Raw genomic sequence first — 23693 nt, forward strand, 5'->3', positions numbered from 1 at the left:
GGGGCCCACCATGATGATTCCCTGGCATAAACTGTCAGGGCCTCTATGAGTATCAAAGACATTACTGTAGCTTGGGAAATTCCAAGAATTTAGAGGTTTCCTCCCAGGAACTGTGGACAAAGAGCAGACAAATTCTTTATTATGCAATACAGGGTCACACCTCTGATGAGCAGTGGAGCCAAGATTGAATCCAGTCCTGTCTGATTGCAAAGCCCCTTCTCTATCTACTACTGTTTTATTGTTAAGGTCCTTAGATAAGTGGCCTTAAGGTCAGACAGCTAGTTACTAAAAACAGGGCGTGGTCCCCAATCCCAAGGAGTGCTCCTTCCCACAATGTAATTCTATTTTTTCATACTGGGTCAGGTTTGACCTGTTCCTATAAATTTTGCAGCTGGTATGGCAGGCATAGTTGGCGAAAATATTGAAAATCTTGCTTTCATTTTTTATTTCTACAATTGCACAGCATTGCCTCCTAGCTAAGCTGTATCATTTATCAGTGTTTGTCATCATTTAGTTATGTTTTATTCATAAATTTAAAAATCAGTCTGTACTTCCAACATTTAAGAAGGTTATAAATCCTTTTTGACTTATTGTTTTCCTTTTAAAAGTAAGAAATATCGAAAGAAGAAAATCAACCCATGATTTCTAGCTAACATGGTCCTATTTTTTTTAATATTTGGCTTAATGTGTGTGCCTCTCTGTGCTTCCAGGTAGCATCCACTGTATTTTCCACGCAACCGGGCACCACTACACTTGGAAGAAGGTCACTACAACAGTGCACAACATTATCGTGGGCAAGCTGTGGATAGACCAGGTGAGCAGGGGTGCCCAATGGGCTTCTCAAGTTCCGAATATCTTCTTAGGTACATCTTTGCAGTATTTAGGACATGGGAACTGGCCCCAGACCATGGTTACTAGCTTCTCAGTTTCTCCTAAGGAATTTCTCTCAGGCAGTACCCCTACCCCAATCTCCTTGAGTGTCTATAGCACAAATTATTATAAACGACCAAGGTATAACATTCATTCAGGGACCCTAGGACGGTGTTGGACACTATAAAGGATACAAGAAAATAATAAACATGGCGCCTACTCTTTATCCTTTCGTTGTTCGTTAGACATTTACTGCCAGTCAGACATTTACTATTAGACATTTACTGCCAGGTCCTAGGGATACAAAGTCAGATGAGACGTTGTCCTTCAAAGAGAGGTTGTATCATTGGAGACATGTGACGAATACGTGTAAGTTGAAAAGTATTTAACAAAATACAGTAATATAAGAGATGTACTAAGATAATACCTATTTAATTATCAATATGCTCTCATGACAATGGGTGCAGAGGAGAGGGAATGTCTGAGCAGTCAGGAAAAGCTTCCTGGGAGGTGTGGGAACTAAGCTGTGTCTTCAAGAGCGGTTTGCATTCAGAAGAGAGAGAGGGAGAAAATGAAATGAATAAAGTGCAAAAAGGCCTGCCGTTTGCAGCCTTGAAATAATGAGTAGAGTACTTTGATTTAAGCACAGGGTTCCTGAAGGGTACTAGTGGAGGACTGTTTTACAAAAGTAAATTATTATGTAAATATCACTGTATATGCTGACACACAATTCAAAAAAAAAAAAAAGGGTCATTGATCTTCATCCCAACCTGGGAAACCACGGTTACAAAGGGATTCCACAGTCTCTCAAGTTTGGCAAAGACCTGAACATTAAGCAAGGGAGTGCTAGATTGTAAGACTGAAAAGTAAAGAATCAGGAGGCATGGATGGGGTTGGCAGATATTCAGGTCATCCGGTCTTACTAAAACTAATCCATGATTCTTTTCATTTTAGTCTGGTGAAATTGATATTGTGAATCACAAGACAGGAGACAAGTGCAATCTTAAATTTGTTCCTTATAGCTACTTCTCTCGGGATGTAGCAAGGAAGGTAAGAGAAGTGGGAATTTAAATTTTTTCATTTAGTGTGTATCCCTTCGAAAGGAGTATCTTTGGGGCTGGGACGGATGGATGGATAATCTAAATATATATATAGAGGGCGCCAAGAAAATGTATACACAATTTAGGAAAGGAAAAACTGTATTCTAATTGTAATACAGTGAATGACGCTAGCATTCGATTAATGCCATGTTTTGAGCGAACATCATACTACACATTGCTACCATAATTCAGTTCAAGTTCGAAAAGTAATACATAGATAGATAACATCTCTTAAAATGTGTACATTTTTGGCACCCCCCGATATCTATATGGTGATTTCAAAAACAGGAGCGGGAAGGGAGAAAGTCAGCAAGAAAGGAGACTATGTTGCATTACTAAATCATATCCTTCTCTTTTCTGGGAAAGAAGTTAGAAAATAAGTCAAGAGCAATGAGAGACTGAAAATGGACACAAGAAGGACTAAAGGGATTACAGGAAGAGGCGTGGTCACTTTGACCTGTGAATGAGTCTGAGTGAGAGCTGTGTGTTACTCCACAGTGGAATTAACTGTGCCATGAATTTTGTCGATGGGAGTGAAGAATAGTTGGGGATTTAAATCTGTTTGTGCCTCTTTCTGATTTCTGGAGAGAAGAAAATACTGTAATTCTCAGTACCAGTCAGATCCTTATCCTACATATCATTGCAACAAAAACTCCTATACAACAAAATGATAATGAACCCCCCAACTCATGGTTCAGTTATTTTAAGCATCTCAAGAAAATTTAAATAATTTGGATGACTCCATGGTGTTTGTCATAACAGGATTTAACGAACATTGGTTTCCAGAAGAGTCAGGTAAGCTAGCCCACAGGGACTCTGATCTGTACTCCAAAGCCGTGTTCTTCATCCTTACAGGTGACAGGGGAAGTGACAGATCTATCAGGAAAAGTTCACTTTGTCCTGCTGGGGACATGGGATGAGAAAATGGATTATTTCAAAGTACAGATGGTCGTTGGGGAAAATGGGGGTGATGCTCGACAGAGAGGCCATGAAGTGGAGGAAAGCAGGGTCATGTTATGGAAAAGGAATCCTTTACCGTGAGTATGAATATGCATGCTGCCCAGATAGTACTCTGGCCTCAACCTCGGATCAATATTGACGGCATTTCTGCTTCCCTTCCGATTTAATTATTGAGCAAAAGAAACCCAAACCTTTGGAGAGATTACCAGAAGGTTGTCACTGTATGATTGAAGTTGTAGCATGCTTTGTCCCAACAAAGTTCAAACTGATCAAACTACATTTGGTGCTTTCTGTCGGGTCCTTTGGATTCAGAAGGATATTTTTCTATAATTTAGAGCAAAATTATTCAGAAGGGTCTAGAGGAGAAAGATGCCACCACCTGTTAACAGTTTGGCCTAAAGGCCCAGCATCAATGTAAAGCTTCCTGAGATAATGTACAGGACTTTGGAAATAAATTAAGATACACGCCATGTGTCTCCCATCATCATTTAACATGTTCAGTCTATAGTAACAGCCAAGATTATCCCAGAAAGTGGTTAAAAAGAAAGCAGGGATCCAGGAGTAAGGAATTTTCATTTACTAGAATATTTCATTCTTCCTAATGAGTTTCTCTCTGCTTTCAGCTGAACACAACACAAGCCCAGAAAACTATGGAATTGAGGATGCTGGGGAGAGGATGAGGAATGGTTCAGTTTGGGTCTTTTAATTGGGGGAAGGGGATGTGGTCCCTGTGCCTTGGCACCTGTAGAACAGCCTTGGTGATGTAATCTGTCAGCAGTGTGCTTACTTGTTGCTCCTTAACTAACTGGGGCCTGGACTCTGGCATTACCCTTTCTCTTTCTCCTCTTAACTTTTAGGAAGAATGCAGAAAACATGTACTACTTCTCAGAGCTTGCTCTCACTCTCAATGCCTGGGAAGCTGGCACTGCCCCCACAGACAGCCGGTTACGGCCCGACCAGAGACTGATGGAAAATGGGCGCTGGGATGAAGCAAATGCTGAGAAGCAACGCCTAGAGGAAAAACAGAGGCTTTCCAGAAAGAAGAGAGAAGCAGAAGCTATGAAAGCCACAGAGGATGGTAATGCAGCTGCCCTCCAGTCGGTTTCTTGATGTGTAGGGAATACTGCTGTGCTTTGGGCTCTGATTCTGTTTTTCTCTACGCTCTTTCCCGTTTAGGCACTCCCTATGATCCCTATAAGGCACTGTGGTTTGAGCGGAAGAAGGACCCTGTTACCAAGGAGTTAACCCATATTTACAGGGGAGGATACTGGGAGTGTAAAGAAAAACAGGACTGGACCTCATGCCCGGACATTTTCTGAGCTGGCAGTAATGAAAAGGAGGAGCCAAAGGCGAAGAGGACAGAGGATGTGCGGGAAAGCTGGCACTTGGGACTCCCTTACTGAGTGCTTTCCTCAAATTTGTCTGTCTTAACCAATCATTTTTTCCAAATCAATCACCAGAAGCAGACACCAGTGGTGGTGATTGGCTGGTTGCCTTAGCTGATTGAAACTGAAATCAACATACTAGATACCTATGTTTGTACGGGAGAGGTTTAGTGGCTGCAAGTTAGTGTTATTCCACTTCTGCAAAGTCAAGCATTTTTGGCTCTTCCTTCTCCCTTTGCCCCCATTTAAGGTGATGTCATTCACCCTCCCCTTTTAGTGTCCTGCTCAGCCAAGATCTACACAAGATTATGAATCGGGCATTTTGGTGCCATTGAGAGCAAGAGCTGATTTTAGAAGTTCCTTTGAAAAGAAACGTGTAAGACTTACCAACAGGCATCATGAAAGACTGGTGGAGCTTAGGCCTGAAATATGAAATATGTTTACCAGTGGGGTCGGTTTCATGGGGTGTCCATACTTAGACAGCTGCGTATTGGACCACTCACCAGGGGGATTGTTCTGTACTGTTGGAATATTGTTACATTCTTGGAAGTTTCTATCTTCACTCACGTAAAACACCCTTCTGCTGTTCTCTGTCTTCTTTGACAGCAAGCAGAGGCCACTTGGGTGGTTGGTAGGAGGGTTGCGGCATCCTCACAAAGGGGTTTTACGGACTTGCTCAGGCAAAGAACTTCTGAGAACACAAGGCAGGATGGAAGAAGACTGCGGGCCACTTTGCTTTCCCACTTCCCCCTCATCTCCTCATCCCCATCCTTCATTGCCTTTCTTGCTTCTCTTCTCTTTTGGCGCAATACCAGTTGGGGTGTATGCCCCAGTGGGGAGCAAAGCATTACCTATCCCGTTCTGATTGACATCAGAATTTGAGAGAAGGACTTCATCTGGAATAAAAGTTGTCACCATCTCTCAAGCCCCAAGGACTGGAGCCACCTATGGAATAATGTGTTAAATATCTGTATATTATATATATGTAGAGAAAAATCTAATTTTTTTGTTTGATTTTCCTTCTTCCCATTAAGAATCTTGTTTTTTGATATCACTTGTCTCCCCGGGACTCTCTTGGATACGTACGTTCATGTGGATTGCAGCCTCATCTGCTTTCTGTTCTTTAGGGTCAGACAGGTTCAGACCCTGATTAGGATCATGTCTGGCAGCTACTGAACATGGTTTGTATCATGGGGTGCCCACTGCTGTCTAAAGTCTGCTCTCCTAAGTACCTGACTCTTGGAAATGAAATCCTAACCTCTTTCCTGCCTTGTTTCCTGCTCTTGTCGGAGAGTCTGGGTCGAAAGTCAGGAGGGTAATTTCCAATTTAACATGGAAGCAAATGCAGTCCAAATCACAGCACACAGCTGATTCCCAAAAGAGCCTTCTTCCTAGAATATGGGGCTGAAAGCACCATCACACGGGGTGGTAAGAGAACTGCTCCTGTTGGGCCCTTGGCTGCCTTCATTCTTCGTTCTGTTTTTGTTCTAGTTGTCTTGTTCAGAAATCTCACCCCCCTGCAAGCCACCCTTGGTTGAGGATCACAGAGTGAGGTGCCTTCCTTGTATGCTTTCCATTCGTATTTTTTTGTTTCTGTTCCTTAACTGCTGAGCCTCAGCCAGTGTGGGTCCTAGGGGGCAGTGTCATTCCAGAAGAAGCCAGCCCTCCAGGGCAGTTGGATTTATACTGGGTGAATGAGTGCTCCTTAGGCCTTCCCACCCTCCTTCCCTTCTCAGCTGTGATGAACTTGAGACGGGCAACTGCTCTGGAATTTTCTCCTAAGAACCAGATTCTATTCCCAGCATAAGCAAGGGGCTGTGTTGGGGCTTCTTTCAAGGAAGCCCATAAAAGCACGACCTGATGAATTGAGGCTTTAGACAGAGTGGGAATCCCCCAACTGAACAACTTCCCTGCTTTGTCTTCCCCTTTCTTACTCCACCATCTGCACTACATTTCCAGCCTGATCCCCAGTCAGATTCCTACTAATGGAAGAAGCTTCAAGCCCTTCAGGTGAAATAAAGTCAAATGAAAACAAAACAAAACTATATATATATTTTCAGTTTTTTGCCTTACTGTTTTTTTCCAAGAAAACTACTAAATTAAATAATTTTTAAAAAGTCATATTGTTTGTCTTATTCACTCCTACTAAGTAGGAAATGGTGGTGGGAAGAGGTGGAGAACTGGCCCAGTCTGGGGGGCTGATCTTCGTGAGACACTGAAGGAAAAACTGGGCACAGATCTCCAGATGTTTCAACTGTTCGACAACATCTGGAGGGCCAATGTTCAAAAGAGTAGCTTGAACAGCACCTACCGCTTCAATGTAACGTAATCGTCAGTGTCCCACCTTGGTATTCGGAAATTGTGTCTCGTGTTATCGATACTGGGCCTGTTTCACCTCAAAAAATAAAAATCTTGAATTTATTTCCTCTTGCCCATTTGCAGTCTCCAATTCTTAGCTGGTTTTGAATCCCTACATGAATACTTCCTACGTTGAGTACTGACCTGAAGACCTTGGAGAGAAGTAAAGATGGTAAAAATGCCTGTTTAGGTTTTCTCTGCCGAGTTCAGGGGAGGGAGGCGGGGGCAGCCAATCAAAGGGGCTTGAGAGGCCGCAGATCAGCGCACGCACCTGCCGGCTGGGAGGGCCGCCCACTTCCTGAGCATCTGCTTCTGTCTGGGGAGCCGGGCCAGGAGCTCTGGGCATTGTCTGGCTTACACTTAAACAATCATAAGAGGTAAGTGTTAAATCGTCACATTGAATATGAAGAAAGGCACAAACAAGTCACCTAACAAACTGACTCAAGGTCACATAGCTGATTGGTTAGTCACCCTGTTGGAATTCAAAGCTGGGTTTGTTTAACCGCGAAGTTTGTGACCTCTCCAACCTTGTGTTCTGGGAGAAACTGGGTTGGAGGGCAGCTGATAGTTAAATTGTTTCCTCCCAAGTTAGTATATCACATCACACGGAAGTGTGCATTTCTCTGTGCAGAGGCTTATGAATTCGGCTAGTACTGTTTCGTGGGTCCACCTGAAGGAAGGTGCATTCTTAAAGTTCAGCCTCCAGGCTCCTTGATTTCTCAAGGCTCTCATGTCCACAGACAGAGCTCTATGTTGTCAGAGATTGTGTTTCTAGCCTGTTTCTTGGGAAGGCCACTTACCTGTTCAAGTCATTTGCCTGATGCCCATTGCTGGGCTTGAGGTTAAGTTTCAGCAATGTTTTTTGTTTTTGTTTTCTGGCAAGCTTGACATTTGTGAGAGCTTATCCTGCAATCTTGATTACCACTGTGGTTTATAATTTCTTCCATTAGGAGCAGTCAAATGTACCTGAAACATTTTAATAATCCCTCCTTTAGCCCTTTAATGGGCCATTGTGACATGATGGGTCCTGAGGAGTCAACCACACTCATGATCAAAAATTATGACTCAGCAAAATTATAAATTACTACACTCATCAGGACATCTGAAGTCCCACAAAAATATTAAACCTATACATTACAAAGGTCTGTTCTAGTTTCAGCAAGATGAGTGAAAACCAAGCTACAGTCTAGTGCTAAAAGGAGACAGAAAAATCTTTGGAATTTATTCACTATAAGGTGTATACCTTGTGAAACTCTAAGATTGTGATCAAAATTTAGAGCTCGCTCCTGTAAGTTCATAAAGCTTTTGCACAGGACTCTGGCCTGCCCTGCAGAAAGCATTCCAAGCCTTTCATGGCTTTCTCTTCCAAAACTCACAAAATAATCTGTAGTTATATTCTCCTCAGGCTTTCCTCCCTACCAGCTTTTCAAGTAGCATGCTCCTGTTTTGATTCACATTCATCCCTCAGGGGAAGGAGGCAGGGTGGTCAGATGAGGCATCTTTAAAGGCAAGAACTAAAGAGCTCAGAATCTTCTATATATCGCCTTGCAGAGATCACATCTGAGTTTGACCAGGCGATTTTAGAAGTTAGTAAAGAACTAGTTGGCCCTGAGAGATGGCTAGACATGTTTTCATTCACTCATTGAACATTTACTCCAGCCTGTTATGTAATATACATTATGGATGCAAATGGCAAGAAAGAGCTCAGATAAACAGGCAATTACAATCCAGTTTGATAAGTGGTATGAAAGCCCTATAGAGGGGCAACTAGCCTATAGGAATGGGGAGAAGATTTCTAGAACTTAGGAGAAAGTATCTGAGTTGAGAGTTGCACGTTTAATGGGGGTATTGAAAGGGCAGTGTCAAAACTGCTTCATGGACAAAGATGAAGAGCCAAGTCAAGGAATGCATGCTGAGTGTGGGTGCCTGCATGGATGGTTAGAGTTTTGGGTCAAGGAGAGAGCACTAATAAGGTGCTGGAAAGAGGTAAAACCCAGGTTAGGGAAGTCTTTATATACCATATAAAGAGGCCTTGATTTTTGTTTTCAGCTAAGGAGCCAGTGAAGGATTTTAAGTAAGATGATGAGTTCCAGTGTGGAAAATGATTCATACATAGGAAGATTAAGGGGTGAATTAATCTTCCCTTGATTAAGGTTATGAATTAAGGGGTTAAAAAAGATTTGAGAATGAAGAGAAGTGGAGGGATTCCAGAAATATTGAACTGGAATGACCAGCACTTAGGTGCAATTATGGGTGAAGAACAGACGAAGGGAGAAAAGAAGTAGTATTTTTCTGGCTTGGGAAACTTAGATGGAAGGTGGTAGTAAGATAAACAAACTTAGAGAGAAAGATTCCTATTTGGACATTCTGAGTTAGAGGTGCCTATGGACAGATTGAGTAAGCAACTTAAAACGTGGGTCTATATGTATAACTACACTTTTTGTGAGAACTGAGAAGTGGGATGCTGAGAGAAGTTGAACATTAAAATCACTTGATCAGCTTAAAATATATATATAATCCTGACCCCATCTGCAGAGGATTCTGATTCAATTAAGGCTAGGACTACTGCAATTTTATACATACATATATATATGTAAAATACACACACACACACACACATACACACACACAAAGAATGCAAAATTATGAAATGGGAGGAGGTAGGAGACAATCAGGATATTAGGGGATATTATTAAACCAGAGCTTGCTTCTCAGAGTTTGAGAGAGGCCTGAGCTAATTGCACTTTTTGACAATGTCTATGTATTTCAAAATGCCAAGATGGAATTACAAAAATTGAGGTATATTTAAAATATTTACGTTTAGCAAATCAATACTTTTAACATACACATACAATGATTATGTATACCTCTTCTGGAGGTAACAATGAAAATCCACATTTGAAGCCTGTACAAATAGCCTTGCTGTCCTCTTCCATACATTTCTTGAGTCCAATTTGACAATATCTGAAAAATTCAAAATGTTCATATCTTTGACCTTGGAAAATCTGCCTTCTCACAAGAAAAACAAATAAATACAAAAGGATAGTCATTGCAGTATTTTTTTAAATAATGAAAACTAGGGGAAAATATCAAAGTGTCCATCATTAGGAATCTGATTAAATGGACTGTTATATCCATAAATCCCCATACTGCGCATAGGTTAAAAAGAATGAAATAGGTCTACATAACTGACAGGAAATGAAGTCCATGATTGTCCATGATTTATTTTTAAATGAGAAAAGCGGATTGCAGGGCAGTTAAAAAACAAACTGAGAAAAGTAAAATTATTTACCATTTGTAGCTTATAAACTGTGGCAATGTCTCATCACTTCCATGGTATTTATTGAATGCCTACTTCCCGCTGAACCTCTGAGCTGACCTATTTTGTAATGAAACAAATATTAACTCATTACAGATATATGGAAAAAGTTTGCCCCACACCCCAAGAGTTGCTGAAATAGCTCAGTTGGGAGAGCCTTAGGCTGAAGATATAAAGGTCTCTGGTCCATTCCCGGGTTTTGGCAGCAGTTTTAGGTGCCACCACCAACTGCCCTTTCAACCGGCCGAAGCAAGCCTCTTTACTATAAAATCATGTCGCCACCCGGTGGACATAGCATGCCCACTCACAAGTGGTTGGTAATGTGCTTGCAGTTGACACGGTGGACTGATCTCTTTTTTTTTTCCCTCTGGGTGAGAGAAAACTGAAAACCGAAAAGAGATTTTTGTTGTTGCTTTTAAACTGTTTCGTGTAAAGTCAGTATCCCTTCCTGGATCTTGGGTCTGGGTGACACCACTCGCCGCTCACTTTTTTCTAGATCCTCTCAGTCCTTCTTTCCTGTTTCCGAGTCCACGTTAGGGGTTCAGGCTACACTGTCTCCTCCGCCCGCTTCCACCTGGGGTGGGCGCGGACTCGCCTGGGGTGGTGACAGCCTGGGCCCCCCTCTCCACCAAAGAAATCCTCGATTTCGGCCGGGTCCAGCTGGTTTAACAATAACAAGGATTTGGGACAGCTTTTGGTGGTTGTGGGGGTGAGGGTTGAAAGCCCTTTCTAGTTTATAACGAATATATTTTTAGTATATATCTCAAATATTGCATGGAAAATGCAAATTACATATTCGTTGTTTCTCTGAAATTCTAACTGTATTTTTATTTGCTAAATAGCAAACCACTACTGTTCATGGTATCCTCCAACCGCTCTGAACTCGATGCACCCCCGCTTACCCCCCACCCCCACCTGGGGCAAAGATACTCAGAAACTCCACTCAGGACCGACTGGATTTCACAGGGGACCAGTAGTTTTTTTATTCTTATCATTTGTCGGTTCCCAAAGCGCGCATTTACATACATCAGCTGATTTGTTCTCATCACCACTGGAGAAGATGACAAGACCACGGGGGGCGGGGGGGGGGGGGATCCTCAGGAAACCCCTGGAATCAGTCATTCTGAAGGAGGGCCTGGTTGTGAGCCCGGTAGTAACTTCCTGGCCTCACCTTTCCTCGACCTATAGTTTTGTTTTGTTTTTGTTTGTTTCGTTTTGTTTTGTTTTACCATCTTTCAGAGGCATTTGTTTGAGAGAAAAGAGTCGACATTGTTTCATATTCTCTTCCTTGACTTAGTACATTCATTGGGCAAGGGGCCCTGTGCCTGGCATTCTAGCTTACTATAGACAATTTGACCCTTTTTTGGAGGGTGAATGAGAAATCGTGCTCTTAATATTGGTGTAGTCATATTTGGACAGGTACTAAAAATGACTGTTGGTGGTGAGGCAATGGATGAGGTGGTGATCTCCTTGACCTAGAGTTTAACAATAATAAATCATCCCCCTGCGGCTTGAGCTCGGAAGGTCCCCTGTTCCAGTTCCCTGCTTCAGTAAATTACCCTGAAATTTATGATTAATACCCTTGGGCTCATTGATCACAATCTCTATGGTCTAGCTTTCTTTCCAGGCTCCTCCCATCATTGTTCTTCAGTTGCTGACATCACTGGAGAACCACATTGCCAGAGGGAAGGCTCTGTGCAGACCTCTGGAACCTTCACAGAAGCCTCTGGAGGAGTGCCCACATTTTCCCTTAAATACCCTAAGCCAGTCTGAGAATATTAAGGCAGCTTTTGAAGGTGTTACCCTGCTGCCTTCTCAGATCACCAGTACTCTGACAATAAATGCTTATCTTATTCCTATAGCTCAACCCTGGTGTCTGTGTATTGGCTGAGTGGCACAGGCAGCAAGAGCCCTAGACTCTGTTGCCCTCTAGTTTCAATCCCACCTGTCCCCAGGCTTCCCGAGTTGTCCACACTGGTCGGGAATGGTGATACAGGAGAAGAAAACTTGGAGACTCTGGACTGGATCTTAACTAAAAAAAAAAAACACAACAACAACAAAACCAACCTTGTTAAGATTATGAGCCACTCCACTCAAGGTACATACAATGGAACACGGAACATGCGCCTAGGGAATATCTTCTCTCCACCTCCAGGCCAGGCTGGGCCTGGGCGTGGTGGTGGGGGAGGGAAGGAATGCGATCCAGTCCTTACATTCTAAAAATGTGGTATGGTGAAAGGCAAAATGGAGAAACATTGCTTTTGGACCCATTATATACCCTCCCTTTTCTGTTAATCTGTGCCAAGATGCTAGCAGATGAGGGGTTTCATCCCCTAAATCTTTGGGTTCTTGGGTGGAAGGATGCATTTTGATAATGGACTTTTGAAAAACCCAACTGGTACCATGCTAAGGGTCCAGCTGTCTGCCGCTTGAGAAAGTTAAAAATCGAGAGACAAGGTTGGTGGAAAGAAAAGCAGGTTTATTCAGAATGCTGTTACTCTAGGCGGATGGGAGTCTCCTGTCCAAAGACCATCTCCCCATTTCTAGACTGATCAAAAGGTTTGTAGGTACACAAGAAGAACAAAGGAGAGGGGGAGTCGGTCAGGCAGGTCCCAGGGCTGACATCGCTTTCTGGGGTCTGGTCTGTTTTAAGATAATGTTATCTACGGACTCCGCCACTACAGCCTGGGACTTTATGCGTTACCAGTGAAAACTGCAGGTACAGTAGTTGCAAAATGGATTCTAGTGTCCCGGCACCTGAGGATTAAGAAATGGCTCTTTTCAGGTTAGGATTCTGCTAATTAAATGGATTAGCGAAGTATGTGTAGCCTTAAGAAAGAGAATCAACAGAACACAGTTCTTAAGTCCATCAGTGAGGGGAGAAAATAGGTAAATATCAAGGTGGATCTAACTGCAAACTAGCTAGGTCTAACTATGATATTGATTCCCCGAAATTCACCCTTACACAATGATGGTCAAAAGGAAAGAAAACAAAATGGTGGACTAAGAGATTAGGCAGTTCAAACTAGGCTTGATGTATGTCAGCATGTGTGGTGGTGAATTTTGTGTGTCCATTTGTCAAGCCATGGTGCCCAGTAAACACCAGTCAAGATGGTGTTGTCAATGTGCCTTTTAGAGCTAATTAACTTTTAAAACAGTAGACCTTGAGTAAAGCAGATTACCCTCCATAATGTGGGTGGATCTCATCCAATCATCTATAGGTCTAAGAACAAAGACTAGGGCTTCCTGAGGAAGAGGAAATTCTCAAGACTGTAACCTACAAAACCTGCCTAACTCTCCAGCTTGCTGCCTTGCTAAAGTTAGACTCAAGTCTGCAACATCAACTCTTAACCTGAATTTCCAGCTTGTTGCCCTACGCAAAAGATTTTAGACTTGCCAGCCCCCACCATCCAATTTCTTAATCTATCTATCTATCTATCTATCTATCTATCTATCTATCTATCTATCCATCCCTGACAGCATGTTTTAAAGTGTTACATACAGTTAAGAGAGAAGGTTGAGATTGTTATTATTGCTCACCAGGGAAAAGTGCACTGAGCAAAGGTCAACTACCTTGGGATCATGAAGGTGGGTGGCATACTCTTAGGAAATGTTGGGCCTTTGCCTGAAAGGGTGAACATTTCCCAGATTCCAGCCTGAAGAGAAAAGGGGCAATCCCTGTGGAAAATACCTAGGATACCAGGAAGAAGCTCCGAGAAGACAGGGTGTCTCTGCTTGAATCACCATTCTTGCCTGCCTGGCATACTCCTGTCTTTCAAGGCACAGTGCTAATGCCTGTTTTTTTCCCTGCCAGGTTCTACTCTGCCCGCCTCTAGTCGTTCCTGTGTGTTACCAAATCACTTGAATGTCTCTATATTAAAGCGTTGGCTACAGGGCTGCTCACACCCTTGCCTGCTCGACCTATAGTTAGTTGATCGACAGTGCCGGGGAGAAGGGCAGGAGCTTCCCAGGGAGGATGACAGTTAGGCTGAGTTCTCAAAGGTGCTTGGGAAGGACGACAGGGAAGAAGTGATTGGGAGGTGGCCTTACAGTTAGAGGGCAAAGGCCCAGAGGATTGAAAGGGCTCGTACCAGCGACAAGTAGGGAACGTGGCTTCAGCCAGCTAAGAGCGGTGTGAGCGCGCGTGCGCCGAGGCGGGGCCGGTGGGGGCGGGGCTGGCGAGGGGCCCCAGCCAATGGCGGTTGCTATCGCTGCTGCGCGAGAGCGCAGGTGGTCTCTTCCAGCGAATGTGCTCCGCGCTCCTTTTTGAGGTGGGCGCCTGGAATGGGGAATGGAGACTGCAAAGTGGTGCTTTCGGAAGAAAGGGCAGCCTGATGCCATTAACACTGAACTGTTAATGCCGACCCGGTGTGCTTTTGGTTTGGGACAAAGAAACGCACAGCGGTGATGACTGGCAGTAGGCGGCTTCTCCCTTCGCAGAGTTTGGCAGAACTTGGATTCACGTTTGCCAAGGGATCTCTAAATGAAACGGGGCGTGTTTTATTTTATTTCATAAATCTGCAGCTGCCAAAGAACGACTCGCTACCGTCCTTTCAGACTCCTCGGATTGGAACCCGATTGAATCACACCACGCAGAGGAGACCGGGAACTCGCTCAATAAGGTGTCCGTTATCTCGCGGCGCAAAGGATCACACAGTCTTCATTGATTCAAATGCACCTCCCCCTGCGAGCCCGGATAGCTCAGTCGGTAGAGCATCAGACTTTTAATCTGAGGGTCCAGGGTTCAAGTCCCTGTTCGGGCGTAGCCATTTTCTTTTTCTTTTTTCAGTTTAATTAAAAAAATTAGACCCAGCTTTAGGGCGCTACACTTTTTAGCTGGTTGCCTTTAAAGAAAGGAGTAAAATCCTGGCGCTTGTACGCTTCCTGTCCAACCGCTTTCCGGGAAAAGACGGGCCCTCCACGAGGACTGATACCACGGTCCTTTGTGCAAAGCTCTCCGGAAGGCTGCAAGTGGCTCAGGAACTAAGTAGGCTAATTTATTCTGCAACCACCGGCCCGCCTGCGGGGTCGAAGCTACAGCCTGTAATTAGGGGAGGGAAATAGAGACACCTTCAGGAAGTCCCCGGGTCCCCCTAACCCCTGTGTCCTCCCTTCGCTCTCGTGTTTGCGGCTACTGAGAACTCTTCCTCCGGCTAGGTGCCTGCAGAATATGACACGGGTCCTGCACCTTTGCACGCCACCTTCCTACGCTTCTAGAGAATATTTCTGCACTCTGAAAAGGAAGAGCTGACCAGCTAGAATCCGAGCCACCAAACAGAGCCCGCTCCCCCTCTAAACGAGGTCAAATCTCTCCCCTTCCCCCCAAAGTGTGACCCTGAATACTCGAAGGAATTGAGGTTGAGATGGCAGGTTCTACTGGTGGGGGGAAGAGGGTACGTGGGGGAAATGCATCCAAGGGATGAGACAAGTCCCAAGATTCAGAAAGCAAACAAAAAAAAGTTCCCACCGAGTACAAATTAATAAAGGAAACATTCGGCTCCTGAGAGGTTTTGAGAAAGTTGGGTTGTGGACATCAAGAAGCTGGGTTCCCCAAGACTAATTTTCCCTGTGAAATGAAGGGACCATTCTTTCTTAGCTAGAGATTGAGCCTTCCTTCTTCCTTGCTTCTGCCAGGCAACAGAAGAAAGTGGGTCTTGATCTCCCATTAACAGTATGGGGGTGTGGGCTGATGCCCTTCTAGCTGATGGACTATGGTGCCCAGGGGATCCTGGCAAGGCCAAGATGGAGGTAGCACTAACGTGGGAGGCAGGGCCACCATCGTCCTTGTACGAATGTCTTGCTCTGGGCCCACACAGACCCACAATTACCCCACCCTCTCCCGAGGGCAGTTTCCTCATCAGGAGAAAGGGAATAGTACTAACAGCATCCATCTCATAAACTTGCGGTGATTAAATAAAATAACACACACGTACTTAATAGATTCTTTGCCTAAAAGTAAGATTTCAATACATTGTAGCTATTATTATTAAAGAACTTTCTAGGCCACGAAGGAAACATACAGATTGAAACAGGTAAGGAACCATTTCAAAGAAATGTATTCCCAATATGTCCAAGATCATAAGCCCATATTCGTGGGACTTGTGTTGGTTGGTATATATGCTCAAGGGACAGCCAAAGGTCACTGATCCAAGGAGGAGTGGGCTGGTTCGTTAAGACCGGCTTCTTTCTTGAAGAAAGCGATGCATTCCAAGAATGGAAACAATATAAGTTCTGGCAAACAGTCTAATTTTTCTTCTTCCTGAGGAAGTCCCTTAGAAAGTGATCAAGTACACTTTTGACAACCTTGAAAAGTGAGTTTCTTTGCTCCATTTTCTGATTGAATGACAAAAGAACAGGCACGGGCAAGAAGAGGACAGTGTGGAGAGCATTGAGGCCTCCTAGTTCTTCTTCCTCCTCTCTAGTAGTTCACTCCCACTCCATCTATGGTTTTCACCCTTATGTGAAAAGTGAGAAAAAACCTAAAGCCTGTCTCCCCCAAGACCTTTTTAGCTTTGGAGCTGGATATGTAGCTCTGGTTCAATGCTGGATGATTTGGGACAAATTAGTCATTTCATTTAAAAATAGTCATATTATCACATCAAGCTGGCCGCGGCGGGGTGGGGAGAGTGGGGGGGTGGGGGTGGGGGAGCGGATTGAATGCCACCACGTGGATCATGTGCTGGGCACACAGTAGGAACATGTAATAAGTGGTTGTCTTTATTCTTATTAGACCCCTGGGAGAGGTACAGAAAAGCATTAGGAAGACAATAAAAGATAACCTGGGACAAGGCAGACAGAGAAATTCTCCTCACATGACAGGAATTTTCTCATTCACGGCCCAAATCGCAGGGCTAAACACAATGCTATTTGGAAAGTGAAATTAAGAATTAAGAAAGTGGAGAATACAAAAAAAAAAAAAAAGTGGAGAATACGTCTTTTTTTCTTCTTTTAAATTGCCTTAACAGCCTAGAAAACATTTTCCATCTCGCCGAAATAGCTCAGTTGGGAGAGCGTTAGACTGAAGATCTAAAGGTCCCTGGTTCGATCCCGGGTTTCGGCAGAGGTTTTGCTGACCTATCCAGGTGTAGGACTGGACTCCATTCCTTTCCTTATACTACTAGTACGTATAGCCTCTCTTGGGTCCCCTCCTTCCCCATTCCCACTGGACCCTTGTACCTACATCACCCACAGTCAACATCTCTTAGTGGGCACGCGACGACAGTGTTTAGTACAGCACTATGAGGAGAAAGATCTTAAATCTCTAAAGGAAATCATAAATCATGTAACGATTGTCACCCGTCCTGTAATCATTCCATCTAGATAGACTACTGGGTATTAGGTTGTAACGTGTGGCATGAAATTTCATAGCGTGGTGGCCAATACGTTTGGATTACAAGCAGAAGATCTTGGGTTCGGTTCCTAAAGTAGTCTCATCCGCGACAGACGGAATAACGTCTGTCTGTCTATACAGCAGAGACCCCAAGGCCAGGGACCCACTGGCGCGTTAAAAATCTGCTGACGGATGGTTCGCAGCTGGGGGCGTTGATTTACAAGCACGTGTCTCGATTTGAGGTATTTCTTGCAAGCTCAGTTTTCTCACCGCGGTTTTAATAAAATGTCTGAGCTGCACAATTACTGCATTACTGTCATGACTCTGATGACAGGTGTGACATTTTCTTGGTTATGTGTTTATTGACGTTTTGGGGGTTTTTTATTTTTGATTTTCTTATTTTTTTCTCTTTTCTCTTTTCTTGTCGTGTTTATTGATGTTTTGTATAGAAAGTAATACATGTTAGTTTTAAGGAAAAAATATCCGAAAACATAGCACACGAAGGTTGAAAGATAAAGGAAGCGGTGGTTATTCAAGCACTTTCCTCCCCTTCCACCTTTTCAAATCCACGGGAGATCTGGGTTACCAGCTCCTTGAGAGCGGAACCCCTGTGCGTTTTGCATAACCTCACACCTGCTGAGTGAGTGTGGTCTTGAGACTTTATTTCGCAAACTTAAAAAAACCTTCATCTGAACAGGGACTCGAACCCGCAACACTCAGGGTGAGAGACTGCTACTCTACCACCTGAGCTAACCCGACTCACAAGCAGCGTTCTTTCTTGCGCCAACCCGTAGTAAATAGGCCAAGTGGCCGATGATTCCCTGAGGTGAAAGTGCAAAATCAAGGTCGAGCAGGTGTTTGGTAGAATGGTCTTTATTTCTCCTTCTTTTTTTTTTTTTTTTTTGCCGCATCTACATCCCCCCCCCCCCCGGGCAGCGTCCCAGCCCCCGCCGTCCTAAAGGGAACAGACGGTTTACGAGGAATTCTCCGCACTAAGATTTTAGCGGGCCTCTGGTGAGTAGCGGGATTTCTAATCCCAATCTTGGTCTTTGAAGAGCCCCGGAGCGTCTTGTGGGTGGGGAGCATTACAAATAATTGATTAAGTTTTCAATCACCCATTGGACAGACATTCATTGAATGCATGCCTCGCTCTAGGACCTAAGCAAAGCCTGCGGGGCTGCAAAGACCCAGTCCCGATCCTCAGTGGGGCGGGAAGACACGCAGAACAGAAACCCAGTCGAGCGCTTTGAGGGTGGGAAGCCGGCCCCGGCCGACGCCAGAAGTCAGGGGCCTCCAAGTCTTCCAGCCGCTGGTGATGCCTAACTGAGATGTGCATGGTGACTGCGCCACTGAAGGCTTGGAAAGAGAATCCTGAGCAAACGCGAAAGGACGTTCACTAGGGACTCTGAACTTTTTCCTGAAGCGTCCATTTGGAAGGTTTTGATCAGGCAAGCTACAGGCTGGATTTTGTGTTTAGGAGTCCTGTTAACCTGGGTAGCTGTGTCCTGTACATAATGGATGAGTCAGCTTTTTCCTTCGTCCTGCTCCTTCATTTCCATGTCATCCCTTGAGGCACTGGATGAGAGAGACCTCTTGAAAGGAAGAGAGTCCTATGGGGCGGAGCCTCACAAGCATTTCAGCTCTTCTGGAGTTCAGGACCCCGCCAAATAGGGGAACCACGAGCTGGGCATTCTTTTATGAAGACATGTATCGGGAAGTATGAGCAAAGTTTAAAACGTGATCCGTTATGGGAAGATATCTATGTTACGTTAAGCAAAAAAAACAAAACAAGGTGCTAAACAACATGTATGATATAACGTATGAAAAATTGAAAGGATATGTATATAAATCCTTAAATTATGTATATTTGTACATTTGGTATTTGCATATATATCAGAGATGTTTAAGGATAGAAAAAAACCTGATAAACATTTTGAGGAATGACAGTGAAGTGTGTTAGAGGAAGCTCTTACCATTTCCTTAGATATTATACATCTGTATTATTGGGTTTAAAAAAAAGCATGTATTTTTTTTTGTAATAAATTACATGAAGAACAAAAAATGATGGTGTGTTAAATTATTCCACCCTCTGGGATCGCATATCCTGTGTTTTCTACAGATCCCAGCAGAGAAGGTTATAAAAGCACAAATTTCCTTTCCACCACACTTCATGGTTTTGGAGGAGAGTTGCTGGTATTGAAAAATCGCAAATTACTTAGGTACAGTTCTCACAAATGAAAATGTGGAAACCTAAAAATCAGATGACAAGTCTGGGCTCAATGGAGAACACTAAAACCAGCTGTCCCCGCTCCAAAGGAGCCTCCTGTGCCATGAGGTCAAACCTGGGGGTAGTTAGTGAGCCTTTGGCCTAACCTCAGCTCTTTACAACAGAGCTGGGGTCACATTGGCTGCGGAGTGGAGCTGCAGTGAGCAGAAACACCTGTTTCCTGTTCTCCTAGGACAGACTAGATTGACAGGTACCAAACACTGAAAAAAAGTCAAATTATATATAATCAAATGTTAATAGTATGGCACAGGCCTGCTTGGTATAAAGAGAGTTAACTAGACCTGTTTGTATTTCATTTAACACAACCATAGTGCTTTCATTTCTGTCCTCCCCCCACCCTCATCTTGACTTGCCACGTTGTCCCACTTTCTAAGTTCCTTTGGTTTGGGAAGTTCTTGCTTATCTGTAAAGATAGGAATCTGGGACTAGTCCCAGAGATTCCTGCTTGATCCTCTTCAGATGGAGTTAGTTACTGGGGGTTCTGAGCCTGTCTCTGCACCCACTATAACCAATCTTGAACACCTGTTTAATTGGTCTGTCCTCTAGAATGTTTCTGCTTTGAAGACAGAAACTCCCTGTATATCCCCAGTGCCTGGGTCAGTGGGCAGCACAAATCTGTTGTTGAATGAATCAATGGAGAGTTGAAAGAGGGCCGTAGATCTGGGAAGGCTTTTAGTGGAAGACATAGGGCAGAATTGGTCCTTGAAAGTTTTTGTTTGGGAAAAGGAAAGAACATTCTGGTTATGGTGAATGATTTCCATCAACAAATGGAATAAATTTGTCCTGAGAAAGTTCTATGCCACTCAATCGTGCCACCCCCTTTTATTTTCTTTATAAATTCTATTCTATTTATTTGCTTGTTTAGAAACATGTCTTCCCTCTGCCACTCTGTAAATGTCACTAGGCAGTAGCTTTCTTGGTTAGGACCTTGTCTTTTTTGTTGCTATTCTTTTGTTTAGTTTTCAATAAAAATTAAAAAATTTTTTGCATTCCCACAACCCCAGGATTTAGAACACTATTTGACCCATAGGATCTTAAGAGATAACTGTTGACTAATTTCAGAGTGAATGTTTCTACTGCACAATGTGCCCCCTGCGCCCTCCATCCCAGTGCCCCTTTCCCACAACGTAGTATAGTTTCACGCAGACCTTTTCTTTGTAATATTTTCCAAACCATCAATTCTGAAGTTGTTGCTATACTTTCCATGTCTGGCAAAAAGTCATTAACTTGCAGATTTCATTGCTATTTTAACCATTCAGATTCTTTTTGCCACTCTCATCTGGCCGCCTAGGGTTGCAAGATAGAGACCCAAACACTTCACCATGGTTAAATCTTCAGGCATTTGGAAACGTTCTGTTACTGCTTGGAAGAGCAAGGGGAACCCCTCCCAGAAGTGAGATGCAAACCTACCAGGTATGAATGTACTGGATCCTAAATTCAACACTGTAACCACTGAGCTATTCTGATACCTGACATGTCCAACCTTATTTCCCAAAAACCTGAGCACTACTGATCTACTGAAAAGTTTCAGAACAATTAAAAATTTTTATTCCTGATGCAAAAGAACAATACTGTATAGGAAAAAAACATTATTCAGTAGTATTTATCACATTCTGCTAATTTCTTCATCTCGTTATCAGAAACTCTGGAGACACGTGAGAGTGATTGAGAAGGTTCATGTAACGGTATTCTTCACACCTTTCCGAGTGAGAACAACGGCCTGGAATGAGAGTCTTTCCTTTTCATAGTGGGCAAATCGGATCGGCAATTTTAAATAAGTTTTTCTTTTTACTTCCTTCCATTCTTTTCTCCCTCAATCAAAACAAAAGCGACTCTGGTGGGACTCGAACCCACAACCTTTGAATACCTCTGGTTTGTCTAGAAGTCCAATGCGCTATCCATTGCGCCACAGAGCCACGTGTTCGCAGCTTTTCCTGCGCTACTTACATCAATGCAGGAACGGTGTCTGTCCGGTGGATCAGGTCACTCTTTCCCCGAGAAATTATGTTGCCTGTATCGCCAAAGAGAAGCGTGGATTGAAGTTTGCTTGAGAATCTGAAATTCTTTTGAAAGTTTCTGTCGGTGAGTGAGTGTCGGGGATCATCTCTCAGCTGCATTCCAAATCAGGAAGAAAAACGGTCTTTATGTAGAGATATCAGTTCTGGAAGGCCCCTGAAACATGCGGTTCCATAGTGTAGCGGTTAGCACGTCTGCTTTACACGCAGAAGGTCCTGGGTTCGAGCCCCAGTGGAGCCAGGGGGTGGTGACGTTTTCTCTCAGAACGACATTAAGTCTCGTAGGGGATCTTGCGTTTTGCTTCGGGAAGCGGGAGACTCTGCGGTTTGGACCCGGGCTCCGCGCTGTGCTAGCGGTGCCAGTCCCACTTGCTTGCGCGCCCTCCCAGATTGGTCGCCGAGGCTGCCCCTGTGTGGAGCTTCTCGGGAGGTGCAGGCAGCCCCCACAACTCTCCGGAGGTGCAGGGTCCCCGCGTTCGGCCGCGCCTGCGCCCTTCCGACTGCTCAAGCTGCTCGCAGGCTGGTGCTACGGGGTGTGTCCTGGACCCTCCTCCTGCTCCTTCCTAAACTCTGCTTGGGGCTATTTTTACTAAAAGATGCTGCCACCACGTAGTTGAGAATATCCCGAAGTCTATCTACCTCACTCCTTTGTTGATTAACTCCAAGTCCACTGACCTCGTACTTTATTTAAATTAAAAATACCTTTCCCCTTCTCGTTATCACCTTTAAAGAACGGTTACTCCCAGTCCCAGACAGTTTGGATACAACTTCTGTAATGCTTTCCTGCCTTCAGCCTCAGCATCAGTAGAACTGGAAACGCCTCCCAGCCCCCACTCAGTTCTGTGGCTTTAAGACCCATGAGGTCAGGGCACCTTGTTCATTTTTCTATCTTCCCCTACTGCACCCCTAGGTACTGTTAAAGGCAAATTTTTTCCAACACTTGTTGAAATGGTAAGGAAGACTTTACACAGGACTGTTGCAATAAGTGTCCAGACTATTGCAATAGAGGAGATAGACTGGGCTCAAATCTGAATACAGTGAAGTCAGCTGGGGATTTATAGCCAAGGAGCAGAGTTAGGGAGGCGGGGTCAGATGGCAACATCCAAGAAGAGACATCACCCGGTAGTGGATTCCTGCGATACCGACTTAACAGGATTCTTGGTGAAGGCAGGCAGGGTGATCAAATTCAACGGTGGGGAATAAGGAATTTGATGTCTATCAAAGGTGATTAGATGCCAAAGGTAGGGAGATTCTTGCTAACTGACTTCATAGGATCCTTGCTAAAACTGGGCAATGCAGGCTGAAGACAGGATGCGGGCCAAGGTCGAGGCCTAGTGGAGCAGAGGGCTCAGGGGAAATTGACTGAAGTTTGGTCAAGGACAGAGTCTCAGTGAGTACCCCACCCAGTTCCTACTCTGTAATAGGCACATGATTCGTGCTTATTGAATTAATGTATGAAAAAAGGTCTTTTTAAATAGTGGTATTTAAAATTTTTGATCTTCTTGTGAAGAAAATTTAATCCAATCTCTTGTATTAATTGAATGATATCCAGGAAAGAGAAAGATCAGGCTTTTTGGAGTTCATCTTTCAAGGTTTACAAACAGCACACACTTTGCAGGGGAATGTCTTGCCAGAGATTTTATATTTTAAACTTCAAAATGGCAAGGTTTATCATAGACCAAAATGTAAAACCTGAAACTACTAGGTGTTTCTTCTAGAAGAAGATATAGGAGAAAACCTTTGAGATCATTGGTTAGGCAAAAATTTCTTAAATACGATGCAAAAAAAAAAAATAGTAAATTTGACTTCATCAAAATTAAAATCTTCTACTCTTCTAAAGACACTCTTAAAGGAACAGACAAGTCCCAGATTACTAGGAGAAAAATATTTGCAAAAGGCTTCTCTGATAAAAGTCTTGTATGTTGAATTTATTTTATTTTTTTTAAAAAACCTCTTATGGTGTAATAACAACAAACAACCTAATTAAAAAAGGGGGCACAGATCTGAACAGAAGATATATCAAAGAAGATACAAAGATGGCAAATAAGCACACACAAAGATACTCAACA

The 23693-nt window shown here is 43.7% G+C and overlaps 1 protein-coding gene and 4 non-coding genes across 5 annotated transcripts in view; 4 read left to right on the forward strand and 1 right to left on the reverse strand.

Annotated features, from left to right (window-relative positions):
- The window catches only part of OSBP (oxysterol binding protein), a 30867-nt gene extending 24659 nt beyond the window's left edge, over positions 1-6208 (forward strand). Inside the window, exons 10-14 of the mRNA XM_033120033.1 lie at positions 711-814; positions 1825-1920; positions 2826-3007; positions 3788-4008; positions 4107-6208. Of these exons, the coding sequence (XP_032975924.1) occupies positions 711-814; positions 1825-1920; positions 2826-3007; positions 3788-4008; positions 4107-4249 (746 nt within the window). The 3' untranslated portion in view covers positions 4250-6208. The remainder of the gene's footprint in view (positions 1-710; positions 815-1824; positions 1921-2825; positions 3008-3787; positions 4009-4106) is intronic.
- Positions 6209-14682: 8474 nt separating this feature from the next.
- TRNAK-UUU (transfer RNA lysine (anticodon UUU)) lies at positions 14683-14755 on the forward strand. Its single transcript has one exon. It is a non-coding gene; the product is annotated as a tRNA-Lys (tRNA).
- A 2224-nt stretch (positions 14756-16979) lies between these two features.
- TRNAF-GAA (transfer RNA phenylalanine (anticodon GAA)) lies at positions 16980-17052 on the forward strand. Its single transcript has one exon. It is a non-coding gene; the product is annotated as a tRNA-Phe (tRNA).
- Positions 17053-21438: 4386 nt separating this feature from the next.
- On the reverse strand, positions 21439-21525 carry TRNAR-UCU (transfer RNA arginine (anticodon UCU)). Its single transcript is given in 2 exon segments — positions 21439-21474; positions 21489-21525. It is a non-coding gene; the product is annotated as a tRNA-Arg (tRNA).
- A 267-nt stretch (positions 21526-21792) lies between these two features.
- TRNAV-UAC (transfer RNA valine (anticodon UAC)) lies at positions 21793-21865 on the forward strand. The gene has a single exon. It is a non-coding gene; the product is annotated as a tRNA-Val (tRNA).
- The last annotated feature ends 1828 nt before the right edge of the window (positions 21866-23693 follow it).

The sequence above is a fragment of the Rhinolophus ferrumequinum genome, chromosome 11 (genome assembly GCF_004115265.2).
Source record: "Rhinolophus ferrumequinum isolate MPI-CBG mRhiFer1 chromosome 11, mRhiFer1_v1.p, whole genome shotgun sequence".
Taxonomy (NCBI): Eukaryota; Metazoa; Chordata; class Mammalia; order Chiroptera; family Rhinolophidae; genus Rhinolophus; species Rhinolophus ferrumequinum.